The sequence below is a fragment of the Patagioenas fasciata genome, chromosome Z, assembly GCF_037038585.1.
Source record: "Patagioenas fasciata isolate bPatFas1 chromosome Z, bPatFas1.hap1, whole genome shotgun sequence".
In the NCBI taxonomy this organism is placed as follows: domain Eukaryota; kingdom Metazoa; phylum Chordata; class Aves; order Columbiformes; family Columbidae; genus Patagioenas; species Patagioenas fasciata.
This window is the reverse complement of record NC_092560.1, coordinates 85,222,774-85,245,559: the sequence shown is the minus strand read 5'-3', so window position 1 is coordinate 85,245,559 and position 22,786 is coordinate 85,222,774. Positions and strand designations below refer to the sequence as shown.

The following is a 22,786-nucleotide window of genomic DNA, read 5'->3' as shown; positions in this document are numbered from 1 at the left end:
CCGGCCGCCTCCGCCGCCGCCCCCCGGCACCGCCCCCGCTGCCGTACGGGGGCGTACGCCCCCGTACGGCAGCGGGGGCGGTGCCGGGGGGCGGCGGCGGAGGCGACGTGGGCGGTGGAGCTGTCGGAGCCCGAGGGGCGGTGGCGGGGCTGTCTGAGGGAATGCGGGCGGGCGCCGCCAAGATGGCCGCCGCCGCCGCTGCCGCCGCCGGACGAGCGGCGCGTCACCGTGAGTGTGCGGGCGCCGAACGCGGGAACCGGGCACGGGGGGCCGGCGGGCGGTGTGGGGGCTGCCGGCAGCGCGGCGGGGGCTGCGAGGGCCGGAGGGCGGCGGGAGCGCCGGGAGCGCGTTACACAACGAGGTGTCTTTGCGTAACGCTGGCGGCAGCGCCGGGGCCTCCGGTGCCTCCGGTGTCCGCGTCCTGGAGCCGGCGGAGTGAGCGGCGGGCGGGGGATGATTCGTCCTCCGCGGGGGCTGCGGGGTTTTTCATCCGAGAGAAATTCGGCGTTTGCTGCTAACGGGCTCGGTGTTTCATTGTCCGTCGTGCCCCCCCCGCCCCGCCTCCGCTGGAGTTTCGTTTTAAATGAGGCGCTTTCCTTTTCAGAACGCGTTTGTGTAAAAATCACCCGCGATTAACCGCTCACAGGCTGCTTTTTCACAAAAAGGCCGGTTGCGGGGAGGTGTGGGTAATAAGTGCAGTTACAAGCCCGTTTCAGAGCTATTGTAGCACTAAGAAGTGCATTGTATCGACTGTCCGTGCACATCTGTGCGCTGTTGTACAACGCAGTTCCCTGCGCTGTTGTACAACACGCAGTTTTGTGCACGATTGTACAACACGCAGTTGCATGCACGGTGGTACAACACGCAGTTGCATGCACGGTTGTACAACACGCAGTTGCATGCACAGTTGTACAACACGCAGTTCCGTGCGCTGTTGTACAACACGCAGTTGCATGCACAGTTGTACAACACGCAGTTGCGTGCGCTGTTGTACAACACGCAGTTGCATGCACAGTTGTACAACACGCAGTTGCGTGCGCTGTTGTACAACACGCAGTTGCATGCACAGTTGTACAACACGCAGTTGCGTGCGCTGTTGTACAACACGCAGTTGCATGCACAGTTGTACAACACGCAGTTCCGTGCGCTGTTGTACAACACGCAGTTCTGTGTGCCCCATCCACAGCAGCTCTTTCCGTTTCTCTCTGTACACACCGCAGGTCGCCCCGCTGTGCTGCAGCAGCGGGTGACGTCTCGGGAGACCGCGGGCACACCGGGTGCTGTGTCATCCTGCCTGGGCGCCCTGTCACCCCGCCGGGGTGCCGCAGATCCAATCCTGCCATTGTGTTATTTCTCAAACTTTCAAAAGAAAGCTTTTTTCCAGGAAGTTGGACGCATCAGCGTCGCTCATCCTGTGTGTTCTGCGTCACGCGCTTCGCGATGCGGGTAGAAATGTGCATGAACCTCACCTTAAGTAAAACAAATGCATTGCCGTATCTATTTACAGAAGGATCAATACAGCCTTTGTATTCTGTATAATCTACATACACTGTCAGTGCTTCAGAAAGTAATACGCTAAGACCTGAAGGAAGATTATAAATATTTGAAAAGAGTCTGGCATCAGTGGTGCTTGAATGGGAGTTCTTTAGTCTGTAGCCTTTTATATCACTGCAGAGACAGGCATCCACAGCTACACACTCCTAATCCCCAGTAAGAAGCGGGATTTGCAAGATGCTTTTCACTGTCATTGATTTCAGCGGGTTTTGAGGGCATTCAGCCTGTTCAGGATGTTATTAGGGAGCTGTGAACTGCACGATGCTCCTCTCGGCGGGGCACCCCGAGCGCGGTGCTGCTGGGGCTCAATTGCTGCTGATCTCCCGCAGTCTGGCCAGGGAAGCGTCGCACCAAACGATCGCTGGAGAGCCGGCAATGCAGAATTGAACCATTTCTTTCATCTTGGGCAATTCACACTATTGTTGCGCTCAAAAGCGTCGTGTAATGACTATGAACTCCTAAGGAAGACAAAGTGTGCTTTTGAAAAAGCAGACAGCAACCAGCGGGTGGGAGGTAAAGTATCCTGGCGTTCGGCTGCTGCTGAAATCCAGGAACAGCAGAATTTGCGGGGCTGGGCAGACCGAAGGCTGCGCGCTGTGCCCGACACAGCGCCGGCTGAGGGGCGCGTGCCTGGGGCTCGGGGGTGCTGACGTCCGTCCTGGGCTTTGCTGGGGACCCTGAACATCTAACCCGCGTTGTGGAGGCGCTGCAGAAGTACTTTGCTTGTCTAGAGTTAGCCCAGCTATGTGTGCACTATGAGGAGTTACACAGCTTGACATAATTCCTCAGCATGCCAGCCCCGCATATGTTCTCTTGTGTTGTCACCAGTTATTTTGGACTTATGGTTGAAGCTTAAAGATCAGTGAGGCTTTTAGTTGGTTTTAGTTTGCTACCTGATACCTGAAAAGCCTTTGGTGTACAGAGTGTTTAAAGAAAGGCAGAACCTTGCAATTTTATGACTGTCTTTGGTTCCAGGACCTGAGCTTAAGGGAGTAACACCAAGCATTGCGGTACGGCCGAGCGTGTTCGTGTAGCAGTGGGGGATGAGTGCCCGTCTGGCGCAGGGTTGTCAATGTGCTGTTCTCTGTCTTCCAGTAGTGAGGAGCAGCTCCCAGCTGCGGGTCCCGGTGCGATGGAGGGGCCAGGTGACTGCGGCCGCCGTGACGGAGAGCACCAAACCCGAAATCCAGCCCGACGTGCGGTGAGTTTGCAGCGAGGCCTGGGCGGGCGTGCCCGGCTCTCCTTGCCCGCTGTCCCGCTCTGATACACTGTGCTGCTTGACTTGCACAGCAAAGCTGCTTGTGTGGTAAAATGTGGCAGTCACGGGGCTTGATCTAGAGTCTTGTGCGTGTGTGATTGCTTTTATCTGGCCGGCTGCACTCACAGGCCTCTTGTTTTCCCAGTCCTGTGGGTGAGGATACCTTGTTCTCTGCAGCCAGGCCATGGCCCATGGTAGGGCCTGAGGCAGCGCTGAAACAATAGAAGAACAAACAGTAGGATGATATTATTTGAGATTCTGGTTCCTGCTTCCTGGGCTTTATTCAGCAACCTCCTGATAGACGCTCCAGGAGGAGGGGAATGGAAACACAGGTCCCGGCCCATCTGGGCATGCATGGGCTCCTCTCAGTCTCCCTTTGTGAGACTTTGGTGTTAAGGAGGGGAGGGCAAAGCTCCGCAGGCGGCCTGGGCTCCGTCCGGGGAGGTCCTGGCCACCGGGCTCTCTCAGACAGGGGAATCGGTTCTGTGGGCAAACGCGACTCCTGGGTGAGAGCTGTGATCAGCAGCCGTTTCTGTACGAGCTGGTGCTGCCATCTGCTCCGCTCTGCTCGGAGGGACGTTATCCTTGGAACACTGCAGACCTGCACCGGGATAGAAGACCCGTTGTGGGGAAAAAAAACAACCAGCCAACAGAACAACAGCGCAAACAGAGCCAACTCTGCACTTATTTTATGTGTAGAATGGCTCTTTGCTGCTTTCACTGCTTCAGAGGGCGAGCTGTGTCTCCACAGTACTGAAGACAAAGACCTGTGTGGGTAGCTAGTCTGCTTTCTGCGGAGGCTGCTGCTTGGTTTGCTTGGAATGTTCAGCTGGCATTCAGCTGAGATAGTTCCGTGGGCCCTGTTTTATAACCTCCCGGGCAGCCTTCATCTGCCAATTTCCAGTTAAACCCTGTGTTGTGAAATGGTTTGGGTTTTTTGGTTTGGTTTTTTAAGTAAAGGTCATGTAAATACTTGCTCTCTGGCTATTCATGCTTGTAGTTGATATTTTTACTTAAGCAGGATGAACTTCTAAATAGGATGCTGCTTTTGCAGAAGGCAAATGCAGAAGGATAAGCTGATTGTTTTGTAATAATAATATATAACAATAAAAGCAGTAGTTTACTAGAATTTGAAATATCTCTTGCTTCCATAGGAAACCTAAAACAGGAATCTTGATGTTAAACATGGGAGGTCCAGAACGGCTGGATGACGTGCATGATTTCTTGCTTCGTCTCTTCCTGGACAGAGATCTAATGACACTTCCAGCTCAAAAGTGAGAAACGCTGTGAACTCGCGCATTACAGTCAGCGTTGGGTGTTGCTGTCTTAGCTGTAGCTTCTGTGTTTATCGACATTCTTAAGACTGTTTCATCTTGGGACCAGTCAGTGCAAGAAACGGTGTTACAGTTCACTGGAAACAGGCATGCCAAAATCATTCTCTTCTAATCTAATCTTCTTTTAATCTAATCTTCTTCTATGTTTCTATGATAATGGCAAATTGTGGTTTTCTGTCGCCTAGTAAGGCTGGGAAGGGCAATGGAATAAAACAAGCCACGCAGTGCTGGCGTGCTGTAGTTTGGGGAGATTCCTGCAGAAAGCCCACTGCAGCAGAGATTTGGGGAAAGGGCTGGTGGCTTGGGTGATGATTTTAATACGTGTCCCTTTGGAATGCTTTAGTAAATTAGCACCGTTCATTGCCAAGCGCCGCACACCGAAGATCCAGGAGCAGTACAGCAGGATCGGAGGCGGGTCGCCCATCAAGAAGTGGACGGCGCTGCAGGGGGAGGGCATGGTGAAGCTGCTGGACAGCATGTCTCCTCGCACCGGTATGTCCTCGCTCTGCTCGCTCGAGTCTTCTGTCTCGTGTGTTGACAGTATACACTTGTAAAGCAGCTTTTGGTTCTTCATTTTTATTGTGTGAACAGTGTTCTCAGTCCTGATAGGAAATGCTAACAACAATATTGCAGGAGTTCTGACTTGTTAAAAACTCAGCATATACGAAAGCATTGGCATTCCCATGCATGCAGATATGTTTTTGTGCTCTAGTCGCTTCTGTGGCTACATTGGAGAATGCCTTTGGTTTTGGAGAGCGCTGTTGTACTCAATCAGCCTGCATAACACAGTGGAGCACCGGAAACCACCAACCAAACATGGGTGCACCTTCTGGGGCTGGACCCAGTACGTGCCACCTCTGTCTGTGCCCAGGCTGAAAAGCTGCCCTGCTGATGTCCCCCTTTCCATGGTTCTCATGTGTTTCATCCTGCAGGAGGAGTCACCCATAGAGACCGGGTGACTGCGTGGGAGGGTGTCGGGAGTCTGACTGCTCTCCAGAGCCACAGGTGTCTTTTGTTCCTCTGAAATGGCCCTCTGCAATTATCACTCGGATGTATCCAGAGCCTTTAGAACGTTGTCTGAATCTGTAACTATTCATAATGGATAAAAGAACGCACACCAATTGGGCTGGATTTTGGGACTGCAGAAGAGATGGGTTGGAAGGCCAGATGCAGTTTCAGTTTCGGAGATGAATGTGCAGGGCGTGTTTGAGCAATAGCAGAGCCCCACCCCGGCGTGCGCGGGAGATAAGGCCTAGCGGTTTGCCATGGGTGAAAGCAGATAACAGCCTGTGCCAGGTCTGGGATAACCAGAGAACTTTAAAGGTGAACACAGCCTTGCTCGCGAGTCATGGAATCGCTCTGCACCTTGCTCTGCACGTAGGGAGCTGTGACTCACACGGTCACCCTGTGCGGCACTGCCTTCCAGCGCTGCTGTGATGGGAACGGGGCAGACGCTGCTGTGAATGTCCTGTCACTGAGGGCTTCGGCTGCCACGTTTTGCCGCGTGATTGCCGTGGGCCGGGTGTGCAGACAGACAGCCGCGGTCGTTGGCAGAACTGTAATTGGTGATTCAGCCCTGTTCAGTCCCTCTCCTAAAACCTCAGGCCAAACTGATGTGCGAGTCACTTGTCACCCAGGTTAAGTGCATTCATGGTGAATTTTCACTAGTTTGGCTAAGCTGCTTTCAGATGAGTTGTGAGTTTGACTTCAGCTTGTGGTGTTGTGCAGTTAGCTGTGATGAACGAGAAGCCTGGTTTGTCTCTGCTGCTTGTTGAAGGCCAGAGGTCAGTTGCTTACAGTACCTTTTATGGTACAGTTCCTTGCTCTGTGACACTAAACCCATGGCATTAATAAATGTGAGTGGCAGCACCAGAAATTCTGAGCTTCCACATTCACATAGCCGCTCAAGAGTGACGGCCACGTTCTGTGTCTTGCCGGTTTTAGTTCTTTGTGGCATCTGCTCCAGACGTGGGTGGAAAAGGGCTAGAGGTAGAAGATTGGTAAAAGGCTCTGGGAGGTGAAAAGTAGTGCTATTGGAAGGCTGGAACCAAATGAATTTCGTTTGTTCATGTAAGGTGTCACTGATCCCTTCATTCCGACGGTGTTCGGCCCTTTTTCTGGCGATGCTGCTCTCCAGCTGCGTGCCCGCTGTGGGCCCTGCGAGGGCAGAGCCGCGCGAGGCAGCGGCGTTTGCAGCAGCCGTACCCCGAAGGGGCAGGCGTGCAGCAGGTGCTGGAGATAACGCTTAGAAAGTTTATCTGCGTTTCTCAGTGTACTACTCCCATTTGCTTTTGTGAGCACTTTTTGTGCAGTCACGCCTCCCTCTGTGCAGTTCTTACACCTGATAAGCTGTTCAGAGACCTGCTTTTTACCTAACAGTAGCTGCAGTTTGAAAAACGAAGGTGCCAGCCACTGCTGACAGTTGACTTGAGTGCGAACCGTTTCCTTACGCGTTTCAAGGAGCACTGCAGCGACACCGAGTCCTGCGCTGCTTCAGAGCAGCTTGGAGCAGCTGACTGTGCTTCCAGAGCGGGCTGTGTGTTTTGGGATATCGTGTGCTCGTGGTGGCACTTTGGGAGCGCCAGGCCCTGTTAATGAGTAACCGGCGGGTTTGGTGATAAGACTTAAAACACGTGGCAGAGGAGAAATACTTTGGATATTTGTTTTACCTTGATCTGGACTTTTGGGGCGTAGAGTTTATAGTCGCTGTTCATTTGCAGTTGCTGAAGAGCTCATGTTAGACAGTGTCAGTAACCACCTGTGAGTTCCCTCCTGCCTAGATTAATCAATCTGCTGATTCACTGACTTGTAGTATCCATTTGACATGTGATATTTTGGCAATGGGACTAATCTAAAGTAGTAAATAAGCAGCCTCACCTATGTCATCTGGAAGCAAAATCATTTGAAAATGAATCTTCATTGTTACAGGCAGCTCTCTGAAAATGGATGAGAGTTTTTCCTTCTGAATGAGCGGGGCTGGGCAGGCTCAGTAGGCTGTGAGAATAAAACACACAGACATGATGGCAGGAAAATCTATTTCTATTGTTTTTTGGGTTTTGTTTTGATTTTTTAGTTCTGGTTTCAAACAGGCTAATGTCTTGCAGTGGTAATCATACTTTGTTAAGGCTCATCTTGCTTTTTGATTGTTTTTAATGGTAATGATTTGTGGTGTTTCTTCCAAGCGGTATTTTACCTGAGATTCCCTTGTGAGCAGATGGAAAGCTCACAGGATGAGGGGTCACGTTGGTTCTTCAGACCGGCAGCTCTTTGTGGAAGGAGGTGTCGCTCTGTTTCCAGTAGTTCTGACCTCACTGGAGCAGCACAATATGTGTGCAGACATGAGACTCTCTCCTTTGCTGCCAGGACAAAACCTCATACTGGGGAGCCTTGCAGGCAGTTTCCAAGTTGGCCATGTTGTTTCCCGGAGTGTCCTTTCCCAGGTTCAACTCCACTGTCTGTGCTCTGGTTAGTTGGACTCGTTTTAATGCTGTTTAAAAGTATTACCGAGGTCCCTGGCTCCCGGGGCTTCTGAAGCTGGGTCGTTATTTGCTGCTGCTCCCAGAGAACTGGGGCTGACCAAAGCTGTTCTGCGAACCCTGCACAGACGGGCGGACGGACACCACACGGGACATCTGCTTCCTCCAGAAACCCGGGACATGTTCGTTCAGATCTGCTCACCCAAAAACCCGAAAAGGAACTTTGCTTTTGTTCTCCTGCAAACCTCTGTCCTCTGCTTAGAAGAACAAACTAAACCAGCAAACCTCCCCATCCTCCCTCCCGCTAACCAGACCATGCTCCCCAAACCTCGCAGCTGACACCCTAAAGATTAGAGATGGGAAATGGAAACACAAAATTGCAGCCCAATTACATTTGGAAGTTTAGGTAAATAAGATTTCCTGGTATGTGCAAACTGCTTAAGCAATGTGTTTTCTTTTGCATGGCAGAGTGGAGAAAGCCTCGTCTTTCGCAGGGTTTTGGCATTTGAGTGATATGTGTGTATTCAAACCACCCAAGCTGTGGTTTCAGGAGGCGCGTTGAGCTGTGCCGTTAGGAAGCCCGTAGCGCGTCTGCAGCTGTGATCTGTGTTAGGGCACGGCAGTGTGCATTTGGCATCTCGTAACGACGCGGTTTTGGCAATACTGCCTCTAAATCAGAACTTGCCCAGTACCATGTCAGAGCTCTGCAGGGTTTGGAAAGCACGTCTCTGCTAAACTAAGTAAAACCAGAAGAATGGTGCTTCTTGTGGAAGCAAACAATAGTATTAATCACTTCTGAATTCTGCTAACAGCACAGTGAGTGACCACAAAAATACTTGGCCGAAGAAAGATGCGTTTATATGACAGTGGTTTAGAAAAGTAGCCAGAAAACTATCAACACATTCATTTCAGTAGCTTCAGTCTGGGTGGTTCTGTACTTCATCCTTATTAATGAGCTGTTACTGAGAGTTCTTGGTTGTTTTCTGCTGTTTCCCTTGCTGCGTGTGGCCGGCAGCGCCTCACAAGTACTACATTGGCTTCCGCTACGTGCACCCGCTGACCGAGGAGGCGATCGAGGAGATGGAGCGGGACGGCGTGGAGAGAGCCGTCGCCTTCACGCAGTACCCGCAGTACAGCTGCTCCACCACCGGTGAGTCTGCCAGCACAGCGGCCCCGCGTCTGTCCTGGGGAACGCGTCCACCTTTCTGTCTGCCAGCCCAGGGAACATCGCTGCCAGCGTCCCACCCTCAGAGTGTCCCTTCCCCAGGGCTCCATTGCCAGCTCAGGCTCCTCAGAGTTTCCTGTAATTCCGAATTTTGGGTAGAGACTTCTTTATTCAGGGTAGCTTTATGTTACCTTTGTGATGGTGAGATAACATAAACTGAAGGCTCAGGAACACCACTGAGTGAGCTCTCTTCATGGAGACTAGAGCAATAATTGTTCTTCAGTTAAATAGTCGTTCAGCAAATTGTTCTTGGCTGGCACGTTATACGAACTTTGATATAATTGGTACATTGTATGAACTTTGATATGGTTGTTCCCATTTGAGGCTCTCAGTTCTGATTTAAGCTTGCATTTTAAATATTTTTAAAATATTAAATCTTTTTAAATGTTAAATATATAGCATTTAAAAATACAATTTTAAAGTATAATACCTTGCTACAAAACTGTTTTCATCTGCCAAGTTGCTAATTCCGTGGCTGAACTTAAGTTCTTAATTCCCTGCCTTTCAGGAAGCAGTTTGAATGCCATTTATCGCCACTATCATAAAAAGGGGGAGAAGCCGAAGATGAAGTGGAGTATAATCGACCGATGGCCCACACATCCCCTGCTCATTCAGGTGTGCGTTTGTGTGTGCGCTGACGTGAGCAGCACCAGGTGGGAGCCGAGCGGGTCTGAGGTGGGCCCGAGTCGCCGTTCCCTGGGCTTTCCTTGGGCTGGTGGAGGAACCTGGGATCATTGCATTGCACCGGACTTTACAACAGCAGAGAGCTGAGGAAATACACGTTTGCTGAGGTTCCTTTTTAGAAGTAGTTGCTGCCTGGAATAACACAGCATCATGTTAAGCAACAGAAGCATTCTGAAGAAACACTTGACTTAGATCATGTCTTAGCTTCTAACAAAGCTTACGAGACGTTTTAGCTGTAGAATGTACTAAAAGAAGATGGAGGAGAGCTGGGTTGAGTTCCTTTTGTTCCATAAGCTTGTTACTGGCATCTTCAAACCCTTGGGCTGCTCAGAAGTTCACAGAGGCCTTTGATGTGTTGGGCCTGGCCCAGGTGATACGCTGTGCTGGACAGTGCAATACCTGCTGGCTCGCTGTTGCCCCACACCTACCAAAGGGGATTTCAAAGTTCTTAGGGCAACCTGGAATGTTTATGTTGCCTGTGTTAGATCATTTGAGATCACATAGTGCTTCTCAGTGCTTCTGATTCAGGTCTCTGCTTTGTTTTGTTGTTTTTTCTGAACAGTGCTTCACTGATCACATACAGAAGGAACTGAACATGTTTCCACCCGACAAAAGGAAAGACGTCGTCATCCTCTTCTCGGCTCACTCGCTGCCCATGTCTGTGAGTTGTGTCGCGTCGTTTCTGTCCCTGTTAGACCAGAGTCCTGGGTCTGGGCTTGCAGACAGTGGGCAGGGCCCCAGCTGTGGGAGTGCCCGGCACATGTAGAAGGAGCAGGAGGTGAGTTGGCCAGCCGCAGCTGGAAGGCTGACGCAGCGCTGGAGGCGACAGACGTCACTGTGGTCACTCCGGGTTGGGTCACGCTCCCTGGCTGCTTTCGTGGCCTCACCAACTTGCCAGCTCAAACCCGGATGGTAGTGGAGGGGAGAACTGGGTTATTTCCTCACCTCTGGAAAGCGGTGATAATACTCTTCCTGAAGAAATGAAAGTAAAATCTTTGCAAGGTTGCACTAAATGACTTGATTCTCTGTTAGCAACCAGCAACTGCAGTGGCATGGCTCTCAGATTGTTTTTCAAAAACGTGGTGCTGTTACCAAAGTGTAACCATGTCTATATACGATAGAAGAATGTATATTTTCTCGTGTGAAGGAGGAGGAGTAGGTGTACTGGCAAAGCAGCTTTGTGGTTGATTTTGCTGGACAGGAACACGGTTTTTCTTCCCTGTTTGGGATGAGCCAGGCACTCGATAGTCACATCCCGCACCGCACGTTCCCCCCTCCGAGCTGGGGTGCTCTCTGCACGTTCCCCTCCCCGGGCTGGGGTGCTCTCTGCCCAGCGCGTTCCTGCAGCTAGAGCTGTGCTGTGTTGTGTGGCAGGTGGTGAACCGCGGCGATCCGTACCCTCAAGAAGTGGGAGCCACTGTGCAGAGGGTCATGGAGAAGCTGAACTACTCCAACCCATACCGGCTGGTGTGGCAGTCCAAGGTACGTGCGCCGGGAGCCGCTGCAGCGCTCTGCAGGAGTTCAGGATCTTACAGCTTGAGAAGGTCATCACCCCTGTGCCTTTTGCCCTTTTTCAGCAAGCGTTTCTGCTATAACAGAATCTTTGCAGATACTCTTTATCTGCAACTTCTCACCCTTTTTCTATATTGCATCCTTTTAAAGCAGATGTTTTGTGTGTCTGTTAGAAAACCTACCATCTCGTAACATCCAGTTTGGCATTTGTCTTTCTCTGTCAGAAGGAAGAATTGAGCACTTGCTGGATTTTGAGGTGTTGCTTTTTGAGGATCTCTGAGCCATTTTTCCAGAGTCATCCCTGTGCAGTGGGCATTCTGAATAATTACACGAGCCCAATCCAAGCAGGCTTCGTTGTTCTCGACAGAGACTGCTTGCATGACTTTGTACTTGCTATTATAGCACTGCTGCGAACAGCAAGGAACATCGGTTCTACCAGAATTACATAGTACAAGGGACCTTACGTCTCAGGGGGGTTACACCCATCATGCCATTGTTGTCTTGTTCTCTAAATTGCATATTATGGTACATCAGCCCCGAATAGTAGAGAGGAAAGGGCAGAATGCCCTGGAAAAGGCAGGTAAACCCTGGCCAGGGTGTTGTTGAACTGAAAAGAGCAGACCTGTGTTTAAACTGTCATTTATTTTAGTAAGAGTCTCCTTAGGCCAGCCCGGGTTCTGTTCCTCTGGGATGTGAACAGCAGGGCAGCACGTCTTCATAAGAAAATTAACAAGGTGAAAGGTACTAGCAGTAGCAGAGAAATACAAGTAACTGGCCCCGTGTTAACCATAATCTGATCTGTTGTCCTGCTTAAGAAAGCATGGTTGTTCATTGCAAGACTGATTTAATGAGGGTTTTTTTCTGTTTTATTTTTCTCTTTAATTTGCCTCCCCCTTTTCCTCCAGGTTGGACCGATGCCTTGGCTTGGGCCGCAGACCGATGAGACCATCAAAGGGCTGTGCCAGAGGGGAAAGAAGAACATGCTGCTGGTCCCAATCGCCTTCACCAGTGACCACATCGAAACGCTCTACGAGCTGGATATCGAGTATGCCCAAGTTCTAGCGAATGAGGTAAATGGTCTGTGGTTTTTATAACTCTTTGGAAAGTGGTGCTCCAAGATTACTTTTCCTGGTTTGAAATTTGCTTTGTGGCTGCTTCTTGCAATATGATTTGGGGCAAATTTTATGTTTCTGTAAATTGAAAATTAATCTGAACTGGCTTAACTCAAATTAATTTTCAGCCACACAAAACAGGTGAGAATTGGCCTTCTACATTTAACTCTTTAAACCACTATTATCCTTACTAAAAAAAATTATTGATTTTTGGCAACAGCGTGAAATTTTGCATCATAGTTATTTTTACTGTATTGAAAAATGTGGTATTGCCTTTAGTCTCAGCATTTTGGGGGAACCTCTGAATGAACTAGGAAGGGGGAATTTTTGAAAGCTGGCCAGTGAAGGTTCCAGAAGACTTAAACTTTTTCCTCCTTGTTTTTGATTCAGTGCGGAGTTGAAAATATCAGAAGAGCGGAGTCTCTCAATGGAAACCCACTGTTCTCCAAGGTACCCGCTTTGCTGTAATAGCCACACAAGTTTGCAGCTCTGTGTTTGTTTCCTACTAGATTACGGGTGTTGTCTTGTCGTTTTAAAGTATTTTGAGTGGAGGAACAGAAGTGGAGACCCTTAGTCTATATACCACGTAGTGTTTTCTTTTACCACGGTTTGTGTTGGGTTTGTTTCAAAGAAGTTCAGAAGTTTGGTTTGACAAAGAAAAACAGTTTTGTATTCATTTGTAGTAATCTTCTAATGAAATATTTCTTGTAAGATGTTGTGCCGATGCGGTTTTAAAGCAGGATTTTCCTTGAAGTAGCAGAGGGAAGTGCTTAAAAGCACAGTCTGATGGATACACAACTCGGTGACACGAGTCCAAGCGTTCTGTTACGGTGTGCAGGTGGGTTGCTCGGTTCTGATGCGCAATTCCCTGTGTTGCAGGCCCTGGCAGACCTGGTCTGCTCGCACCTGCAGTCGAACGAGGTCTGCTCCCGGCAGCTGACGCTGTGCTGCCCGCTCTGCGTCAACCCCGTCTGCAGGGAGACCAAGGCCTTTTTCACCAGCCAGCAGCCGTGAGGGCCAGCGGGAGAGCACGGGCAGAGCAGCGGCGGCGCGGGGCGGCCCCGGGACAGACCGCCTGACCAGGCCCTCCCGTCACCGCCGCGGGCGCTGGTCTGGGACGTGACCTCGTGGGACAATGAGGACAACTTGAGTTTTTTGATTCCTTTTCCTTAGGTTTTCTTTGTTTGAGAAGAGTTTGTAGACAGTAGGGAATAAGGGCGTTTATCCTGCGAGATGTGAAGAGATCTCATTCCGTCTGATTCTGATTGGACTTAGCGTGAGCCCATAAGTATGCACTGAAAAACTTTAAAAACCCCTTTTCTACCAATTAGCTTCTGTTTCCTCTGCAGGGATTTATTTGTATGCAGTTTTGTCGTGAGTGTATTCATTTCAGCTCTGCAGGTCAAGCGTACAGTTATTTGGTTTGGTTTTGCTTAAGGTACAGTATAACCAGTGTAGTCACTGATTGTCTCTTCCAAGAGTGGTTTTTCAGGCAGTTTGACGATCAAGTGACTTCTAGTGCTTTTTGAGTAATGCACATATATTTTTAGAACATAAAGATAAGGCTTTGGTTTGGTTTTTAACTTCTGGTGGAAGCTCAGCTGGGATAGTAGAACGCACAAGATGTGTTTCCATTGCTAGAGAAAACGCTCTCATCCTCTGCAGGAGAGCCACTGCGTCTGGGGAGCATGAAAGGAAAGGACGAGCCTGCTTGGGCGATGTGAAGAACACGCTCACATTGTCCGTGTTTCCAGTCTGGCTGCCATCAGCAGTGTGCACCGAAACATGTTGCAAAACGGCTTTTTAAAATTACTATTTGAAAGGGCTTTCTCTGTTGGGTAAATAAGTGTAGGCAGTGGGCTTGCTCTCAGGAGGTTGATAGCTCTGCTCTGCGCTTCCCGTTGCAGCCCAGTGGGTTTTGCAGGTACCCGTAGGGTTCGGAGGCACAACTGGCGAGCCCAGCTGCTGTTGTGGCTGCAGACGGAGCTGGTGATGGGTGAGGACGGACGGACACGGTGGTGACGCTGCGCTTACCTTTGTCAACAGCCGAACTTTGTTACATTTGGGCAGCGATGGCGCCGGGAGGACGGGCTCCCAACCCAGTGGAACTTTGTGCTCGCTTTGGCAGGTGTCTGGGTGCCTCAGCCCTGCTGGATCCGCTGCTGAGCAGTGGGAGTTCTGTAGTGTGAACACCCTTTTTGGGGCAGAATTCCCTCCCTGTGAGCACCGGGATGGTGTCGGGGTTCTCCTGGGACAGGAGGGGTCTTCTGTAGGCCGGTCACTGCCCCGCGTGTGGCACTGGGGACCTCAGAGCAGCAGAACCGCAGCACCTCAGTGTGGTCCTGGGGCCAGAGCAGAGCTGGCACTGTCTGTGTGTCGGAGCCATCCCGGGGTGCTCTGCCTGTCTGCTTCCTGGAGAGATGTTTACTTGACATAATTAGCACTGAAACGCCGGCACTTTGGCAATGCAGGTTGTTTTCTGTAAACTGATGATTCGGCCACTGGTGGTGCTTGAGGAGCAGATGCCATGCTGCTCAGACAGCTCTTTTTGCTTGTGGAATCGTGAGGCATGAACAGTTTCAACCTCTGATCTTTCAAGGATAGGGTTGTTGAAAAAACCCAGGCCTTTGTTGCTATAACAGGGGTTTATCTTGTTCTGTTTTTTGTTAGAAGAATTAAACACAGGGCAGTAAAGCAATGAGCAGCCCGTGTGCCGAGTCCTGCCATGGAGCAGTGTGGTCCTGCTCGCAGCCTCACCAGGGCCCGCAGGCTCCCGCATGTCCAGAGCCCATGGACGCGTCTCCGCTGCCACCCCAGCTTCCCAGTGCGATTGTAGCACGGCAGACTGAGCTTGCTCCGGGGCCGGAACCCCAGGTCCCACAGCCCCCTGCTGCTCAGCAGAACCAAGTCTTCCTTGGCCCTCGGTGCCCGTGCCATCTGGAGCCCGTTCTCCTCGCTCTGCGCTCGCTGCCTCTGCAGGACGGGGACCCAGCGCCCATTCCTGCCCTCGCTCAGACATTTCTGTGGAAAAGCTTTGAATCAATGTCAAAAGAATAAAGCGTCTGCCGTATAGCTGGGAAGGGAACGCTGGCCTCACGTCTCCTGTTGGACAAAGAACTTTCTCCGTTGCCGTTTCGCTGCTGACACGTGTGGGTCAGCAGGAAGCCGTCTGGTTTGTAAGAGCTTCCTACTTTACCTCTTTCCTACCAGCCCAAGGCTGTGTTGACCTTCCAGTCCAGGTTGTGGCCACCACGTTTACAAGTGTGGCTGAAGCTGGGAAGCAGAGGTTAACTTCATGTGAACACTGCGATACTGTAAATACCGACTGGCTTTTTGTTTCAATACTGGAGGGAGCGCTGCAAGTGTGGCCAGCACTGATCATGAGGCATTACGTTTGTCCCAGTAATAATGGGTATTTAAAATCCACTTTTTAGTATGGTAACCACAAGTGAGATAATTACTAAGCCTGTTGCTGCTGTTAGACCATAATGTAGAAGTCACTTCATTTTCCAGCTTTTAGCAGATGGATCTCATCTCGTGGAGTTGGCGGGTTCTTCATTTCACTGAAGGGATCATGGAAAATCGCTCTGTCCTGCTGTTGAGCACACGTTGTTTTGTCGCGGTGCAGCATCAAAAGCCTGTTGGAAAACTGCCTGGGCAAGGTAGCTGGCAGCTCTGCTTAGTGTTTGTAACAGAAATCAGGTAACAGAGAGACTGGTAACAGTGGGGATTCTGCTGCCATTGGAGTCTTCTCATCCTGGGCTTTCTGTTCGGGAGTGTTTCTGACTATGCTGCCGAGCAGTGGAGTTCATCTGGCCTTATTTTAGATGCTTCCGATCTCCGAGCTGGTCTCCCAGGTCCTATTTGTGATCAAGAGATTGTTCTAATCTGTGATTCTGAGGAAGGATCCGTGTCCTCTCGCAGCTGACGTCCCCAAGGCGCGGGTGGGCTCCGCGTTGCGCTGGCTCCGAGGCGGCTGCTGCCCAGTGCCGCCGTTCACGTGCCTTTGTCCCCGCGCTGGGGACGTGTCGCCGCTGCGCTGGGGACGTGTCGCCGCTGCGCTGGGGACGTGTCGCCGCTGCGCTGGGAGATCGTGGTCCCGGCCCCGCTGCGGGTGGCCTGTGTGCCGTGTCTGGTGCTACCGACGGGCCGGCCGCGGGCTGAGCGGGGCTGGGCGCTGAGTGTTGGCAGCGGGACACGCTCGTCCTCCCACAGTCATCTCGTTTGATTGCTTTCATTACTAATTGCACTCCTTGTGTGGTACTTTGTGTCATTTGCGAGTGTTCATCGTTCACAGACGCCCCGACAGAACAGCCCTGGTGTCCCGAGGAGAGGGCTGGCGAGGAAGGGGTTTGCAGGTGGGATGATGTGCAGCATGTGCTCACGATCAGGCTCTTCTCCTGACTCAAGTCCCACATTAGCGACTGTTTGAGAAACACGATCCCTTCCCAAAGCGGGGCTGTGGGGGTGTCCGGGTGAGCTGCTCCCCTGGACATGAGGCTCTCCCAGCCGGGTTCCACGGGACTGCGCTGCTTCTGGGAATATCAAGAAGCTCACCTTATTCTCCCTTTCTGTCACACCCGGAGAGCTGGAAATCAACGCGAAGTGTCAGCTGCAAGAGAGAGAAAAGTCCCTTTTATTTTCTAATGCCAGATGTATACAAATACTTGTGTTTAGCCCAACATATGCATTTCAGATTGAACAAGGACTTCCACTTAATGTAACGCAAACAATTTGTATAATCTTACTGTGTATCGTTTGCCATAAAGACGGATTTCAATTAAATTTTTTTAAAGAAACAACTGAGCTGTGCTTTCTGTGAAAAGGGGTTTTTGGGCTTTCTGTACAAACAGGCTCAAGAGATGGTGAATAAAAGACTTGCACTTGAATTTTGTAAGTTTACCCAGTTACCAGCAGTCTCCAGGCAGCTTATTTCTCACGTTAAAAATCAGGCGCTTTGCTGATAGTTTTCTAGAGCAGTGCTGAGGGTCGCACACTTGAGCTGATCCTTAGCGAGCTCTGGGTACCAGACTGATGGGGCAGGTGATGGGGAGTGAAGGGCCCTGTTTATTGGAACCCAAAGGTATCTCTAATGTGGAAGCATCAGCTCGCTCGCCCTTTAGGAAGTTACAGGTGGAACCTCAGTAACCTCCATGCCTGGTAGAAAACCACAGAAACAACGACCAGAACAGTTCTCCCACACACACACATTTGATTTCTGTCCCTGTCTGCCCAGTAGCAGTTTCAGTGATTTTTCAGCCCCAGCATCTTTGCTCCAACTCCAGCCCTATGGTTTGGATTTCAGCTGCAGCCCGCGGTCTGGATTTCAGCACTCGGCCTGTGCACCTGATCCTGGTTCCAGCTCAGACCCTGCTCTGGTTCCAGCTCCCTCCTACCGCCCTCTGCCCGGGCTGTCACAGCAGTGCTGGGCTGGTGGCAGGGCTGTCAGTCACTCGCTGTCACCACTGCCATATAACATGAGCTGTCACCACTGCCATATAACATGAGCTGTCACCACTGCCGTGTAACATGAGCTGTCACCACCGTCCCCATGTGCCTGTTGGCACATCCTGAGTCAAGCCTTGTCCCCCCGGTCCAGCTCACACCTTAAGCTCGGCCTGGTGGGGGTCCTGCACAACACCCCCATCCTGAGACTCCACTCCCTGGCTCTGGGATCACCACGTTCGATCCCATTTAGGGCTGGAACCCCCTGTGTGATGGGGAAGGGGGGGCACCCACCTGCAGCTCCGGGCCCAGAACCCAGAGATTATATCCACTGGATTATATCCATTTGTGTGCTTTGTCTCAGCGGAAAAGGGGAAATAATAATACACCTGTCCCTCTTTCTAGTCCCAACCTAAAGCTAAGCGGCTCCTGCGCAGGCGCAGAGCACCCAGCACAGGGAGCGGCTTCCTCTGCACCGCTGGGGAACACCCAGGTTTTCACAGCCCCTGCTCCAAACACCCCCTGAACTCCTGTGAACATGGAGCCAACTGCTCGGAGACCCCGGTTACCACCAGGGTCGTGCCCACCACACCCCCGAGGCGCCGGGATCACGCGGTTCCCATGTCTGCACCTCTCGCGATCCCCGTGCCACCCACTGTGGAGCGAGGACTGGGCACCAGAGCTGCCGCGCACAGCAAACCCGGCTCTGCTGGACCTGCAGAGACCCACAAGCATCAGCAGAGGCAACAAAACCAAACCAAGCCCAACAGGAGAGCACTTAATCACAGATCATAAACCATTTTGGTTGGGAGAGACTCTCAAGATCAAGTCCAACCTTAACCTGAATCTAGAACTAGCCCCTGTCCCTGAGAACCACATCTCTGTGTATTTTCAACCCCTCCAGGGATGGTGACTCCAGCACTGCCCTGGGCAGCCTGTTCCAATGCCCCACAGCCCTTTGGGGAAGAAATTGTTCCTAATACCCAATGTGAACCTTTCCTGGCGCAACTTGAGGTCACAATGGCACCAGGAGATACTTAATAACGCCTGCCTGCTCACGGCAGCACTGGCCCCACCACAAACTGGCTCCTCCAAGCTCGCTGCACCAAAAAATCCATCCCAGAGCCACCCTGGGAGGACGCTAGCATCATCCTTCTCTAGCAACCATGACACAGAGCCTCACGACGCACACGCAGGTGCCTGCAACCCCGCCTCGCCCAGCACGCGATGGCTCCAGAGGCTCCGCCGTATCCCCCGCAGGGCCCAGCAGCACCACCCAACGCCAGCTCTCACTCCAACACGCGATGGCTCTGGAGGCTCCGCCGTCCCCTCCGCAGGGCCCAGCAGCACCACCCAATGCCCGCACTCACCCGTCTGTTCGCAGCGGAGCCCACGGTGGTTCTGCCGCTCCAGGCGCTGTGAGTCAGGTGGAGCCAGGACAGGGGTCTCAGAGTCAGCTTGGGTGTAGAAGACCCTCAAGATCATCGAGTCCAGACGTTAATCTCACGCTGGCACTGCCCCGTGTCCCTGAGAACCTCATCGCTGTGTTTGTCCAGCCCCTCCAGGGATGGGGACTCCACCACTCCCCTAGGCAGCCTGTTCCAGTGCCCAACAACACTTTATGGGAATAAATGTTTCCTGATATTCAATATTTAAACCTCCCCTGGCACAACTTGAGGCCATTTCCTCTTATCATGTCACTTGTTACTTGGGAGAAAAAGTCCCTGCCCTGCTGCAACCTCCCAGCCCCACAGACACACTTCTCGGGGGCAAACACCCAGGCAAGTGGCAATTTCAACTCACTCGCCACCCAGGTTGCTCTCCTGGGGACACATTTTCACCTTTGGGTGCCTAAAGACAGAGAGAGGTTATCCAGGTGCAACTGTTGAGGTGTAAGACTCCCCAGAGAGGCTGAACTCCAGGGGATGCTGCTTGCAGGGGAGCCACAGTGAGCTGGGCTGCCCCCGGCACCCAGAGGCAGGAGAACACTCTTCTCCTGGCACACAAGGGGAACCTGACTCGCCCCCAGTGCCCATCCCAGCAAAATCCAGCAGGATTTGTCCCCAACTCTGCTCCCAGGACCAGGAGAGAGGAGAGCTGAGCTGAGCCCAGAGAGATCAACCCCTCCACACAGACCCCACCAGCACAGGGAGGGGCAGGAAGTTGACCCCGCACTAACGAGGTGCTGATGGGCAGCAGGTGTGGGGGCAGAGCCCGCACTGCAGGAGGAAACGGGGGTGTCAGCCCATACGGCCCCTCGACACCCCCAAAACCCGCCGCGTGTTCCCCCGCACCTTCTGCCCCAGCCGTGGGCAAGGAATTCAAGCCATCACAGGCACATTCCACCTCGCATGGGGAGCACTGGGGTTTGCAGATCTGGACCAGATCTAAAACTCTGCCTTGTGTTTTCCTGCTGAATTTGTGCTCATCAGTAAGTGCCCGCCAAGGTTAATCTGCATGCCCTGGCCTGGCTGAGCAGCATCCTTTACGTGACTGCACGGAGATGGATCGGCTCCGAGATGGATGGCCTGGTATCCCCCGGGGCCGTGTGGGGAGCAGCTGCCGCTCACACCTGCGCCCCAAAGGCCGCGGTCAGGGGCCACAGCCTGGGGAGGCAGCGCAGGAGCTGTCACTGCCCGTCCCCCGAGGAGGGGACGGTGCCCGCGATCGTGTTGCTCACGGGGCAGGAAAAGGAGCCACATGTCACCGGGATGGGGACAGGGACATCCCGCTGCATTTTGCAGCGCATGGTGGAGCAGCAACAGGTGTGACAGGTGTGACCAGACCCGCGATGCGGAGTTGGAAGTCAAGCCTGTCTCATTGCCTTGATGTCGAAGCACGTTTCCACGAAGTCCTAAAGGGCGGCATTACCTCCTGCTGATTTATGGCGCGGTTTCCCAGGGCTCTCAGAAATGCACGTGAGGACACATCCACACTCCCCGGTGGCGAGGAAAGCCCGACACAGCGGCGGGAGCAGAAACGCGCCGGCAGGGCCGGGAGCATCACCGCGGCTCGCAGGGCGCAGCGCCGGGGAAACCGCTGCAAACCGCGGCCTCTGCCAAACCCTCCGCCGGGGCCGCGGCGCCTCGTGCGGCGCCAGGAGGGCTCTGGAGGGTCAGAGGGGCCGGGGCGGGTGTGGTGTTGGGGTCAGCCGTGGGTGCAGCGCAGGTGAGCCACGGGGCTGGGTTTCCTCCCCGGGAGCTGCAGTGCAGAACGCAGAGCCCCCCGTCACCCTTCTCCTGCCACTCTAAGGACAATCCGTACCGCGGGAACACCACCCGCCGCCATCTCTGCCGCGGCGAGCGAGCCCCCGGCTGCCGTGGGGCCGGGGCCCAGCGCCTGCTGCCTCCTCACAGCCAACTCCCACAAGCACTTTTATCACAGAGTTATTAGGCCATTATGGTCTACGATTGTCTTTTACTGCCTTTGATTTCTTCTGTTGTCAGGCGTGAGGAAAGTGATGTGTAATATGATCCAAAGTGTTCTTGTTTGTTTTAATCTACTGTTTTAATATATTATGGCTTCCTGCCATTATGCCTTTCTCCGGTGGACCCTGGAGTCACTCGCAGAGGTTTTATATGTGCAGAGGCTGAAAGGCATTTTTCCAGCAGCCCATCTGGCGGTGGGCAGAGCTGATCCCGCGTTTCCTGCTCCGTGTGCGCTGACACTGGCTGCCTCCGCTGCCCGGCCCACCCAGCCCAGCACTAGTGGCTTTTTCCTCTCCGGTGTTTGACTGAAGCTTCTCTGTGACACATGTGCTAAAATCAAAATATCATAAAATCAGAGAATGCTTTGGGTTGGGAGGGACCTTAAGGATCATCTGGTCTTTTAATACTGGTGACAAAACTGAGGTTTCTGTAATGCATTTGGTCCCCTCGCCTCAGGACACACAGTCCGTCCTGGACCCGGGCGTGGGAGTCACAGCCCAGCCCTGGGAAAGCCACCAAATCCCGCCCCGCGTCACCCCTCAGCTTTTTGTCACCGCGATGAAACGGCCCCAGTTCCTCCTCCAGATGTGCCCCGGTTCCTCCTCCAGATGTGCCCCGGTTCCTCCTCCAGATGTGTCCCGGTTCCTCCTCCAGATGTGCCCCTGCTCAGTGCCCGGGAAACGCGTTCCCCAGGGAGACCCCACAGTGAGGTGGAAACGACCCGCCCAGGGCTGCACCCCTCGGTGTCGGTGTCGTGGCTCTGATCAGGTCCCCATCCAGCGGCAGCAGGACTGGGTGTCCCCGGGTGCAGGTGGCGTGGAGACACGAGCGGCCGCGCTTGGGCTCTTTGGCACAAACCGCTGGGGAGGCCGCTCTGCTTTCATTTGCACCGCTGGCCACCCAGCAAAGTTAAATGAAGCAGCGTAAACCTAATTAATGGCAGAACGTGGCTCAGTGTCGAGCGAGGGATATGGAGAGAATGAGCGTGAAAATGAGTTCTTCTGTGATTTCATTAACCCCAAGGTTACAAATCGGTGCTGAGGTTAGATTGAAGATAACGAGCCCACGGTGCCTTTCCGGCGGTGCCAGTGCCAGGGCTGCGCTGTGCACGGCACACGGTGCTGGCCCGGGGGACACGGTGCTGGCCTGGGGGACATGGTGCTGGCATGGGGGACACAGTGCTGGCCTGGGGGACACGGTGCTGGCCTGGGGGACACGGTGCTGGCCTGGGGGACATGGTGCTGGCATGGGGGACACAGTGCTGGCCTCGGGGACATGGTGCTGGCCTCGGGGACACGGTGCTGGCCCAGGGGACACAGCGCTGGCCGGGGGGACGTGGTGCTGGCATGGGGGACACAGTGCTGGCCTCGGGGACACGGTGCTGGCCTGGGGGACACGGTGCTGGCCTGGGGGACATGGTGCTGGCCTCGGGGACACGGTGCTGGCCTGGGGGACACGGTGCTGGCCTGGGGGACATGGTGCTGGCCTCGGGGACACGGTGCTGGCCTGGGGGACATGGTGCTGGCCTGGGGGACACGGTGCTGGCCTCGGGGACACGGTGCTGGCCTGGGGGACATGGTGCTGGCCTGGGGGACACGGTGCTGGCCTGGGGGACATGGTGCTGGCCTCGGGGACACGGTGCTGGCCTGGGGGACACGGTGCTGGCCTGGGGGACATGGTGCTGGCCTCGGGGACACGGTGCTGGCCTGGGGGACATGGTGCTGGCCTGGGGGACACGGTGCTGGCCTCGGGGACACG

At 53.2% G+C, this 22,786-nt stretch overlaps 1 protein-coding gene across 2 annotated transcripts; it reads left to right on the top strand.

Annotated features, from left to right (window-relative positions):
* Positions 1-80: 80 nt before the first annotated feature.
* LOC136114914 (ferrochelatase, mitochondrial) lies at positions 81-16,957 on the top strand. Of its 2 annotated transcripts, none has more exons than XM_065860631.2 (11): positions 81-228; positions 2,650-2,755; positions 3,967-4,086; positions 4,490-4,638; positions 8,638-8,772; positions 9,356-9,462; positions 10,094-10,192; positions 10,906-11,013; positions 11,949-12,113; positions 12,546-12,605; positions 13,035-16,957. In XM_065860631.2, the coding sequence occupies exons 1-11, from the start codon at positions 162-164 to the stop codon at positions 13,167-13,169; spliced, it is 1,251 nt and encodes a 416-aa protein (XP_065716703.1). In that variant the 5' UTR covers positions 81-161; the 3' UTR covers positions 13,170-16,957. The 2 variants fall into 2 exon arrangements, with proteins under 2 accessions (XP_065716703.1, XP_065716704.1); XM_065860632.2 differs by having other exon boundaries at positions 97-228; positions 2,653-2,755.
* Positions 16,958-22,786: the final 5,829 nt, after the last annotated feature.

Bases quoted from the DNA above. Each gene is read 5' to 3' on its own strand.
- LOC136114914 (XM_065860631.2), top strand. From the start codon at position 162: ATGCGGGCGGGCGCCGCCAAGATGGCCGCCGCCGCCGCTGCCGCCGCC. The intron at 2,756-3,966 runs GTGAGTTTGCAG...TTGCTTCCATAG, and splicing joins GAAATCCAGCCCGACGTGCG to GAAACCTAAAACAGGAATCT. The intron at 8,773-9,355 runs GTGAGTCTGCCA...CCTGCCTTTCAG, and splicing joins GTACAGCTGCTCCACCACCG to GAAGCAGTTTGAATGCCATT.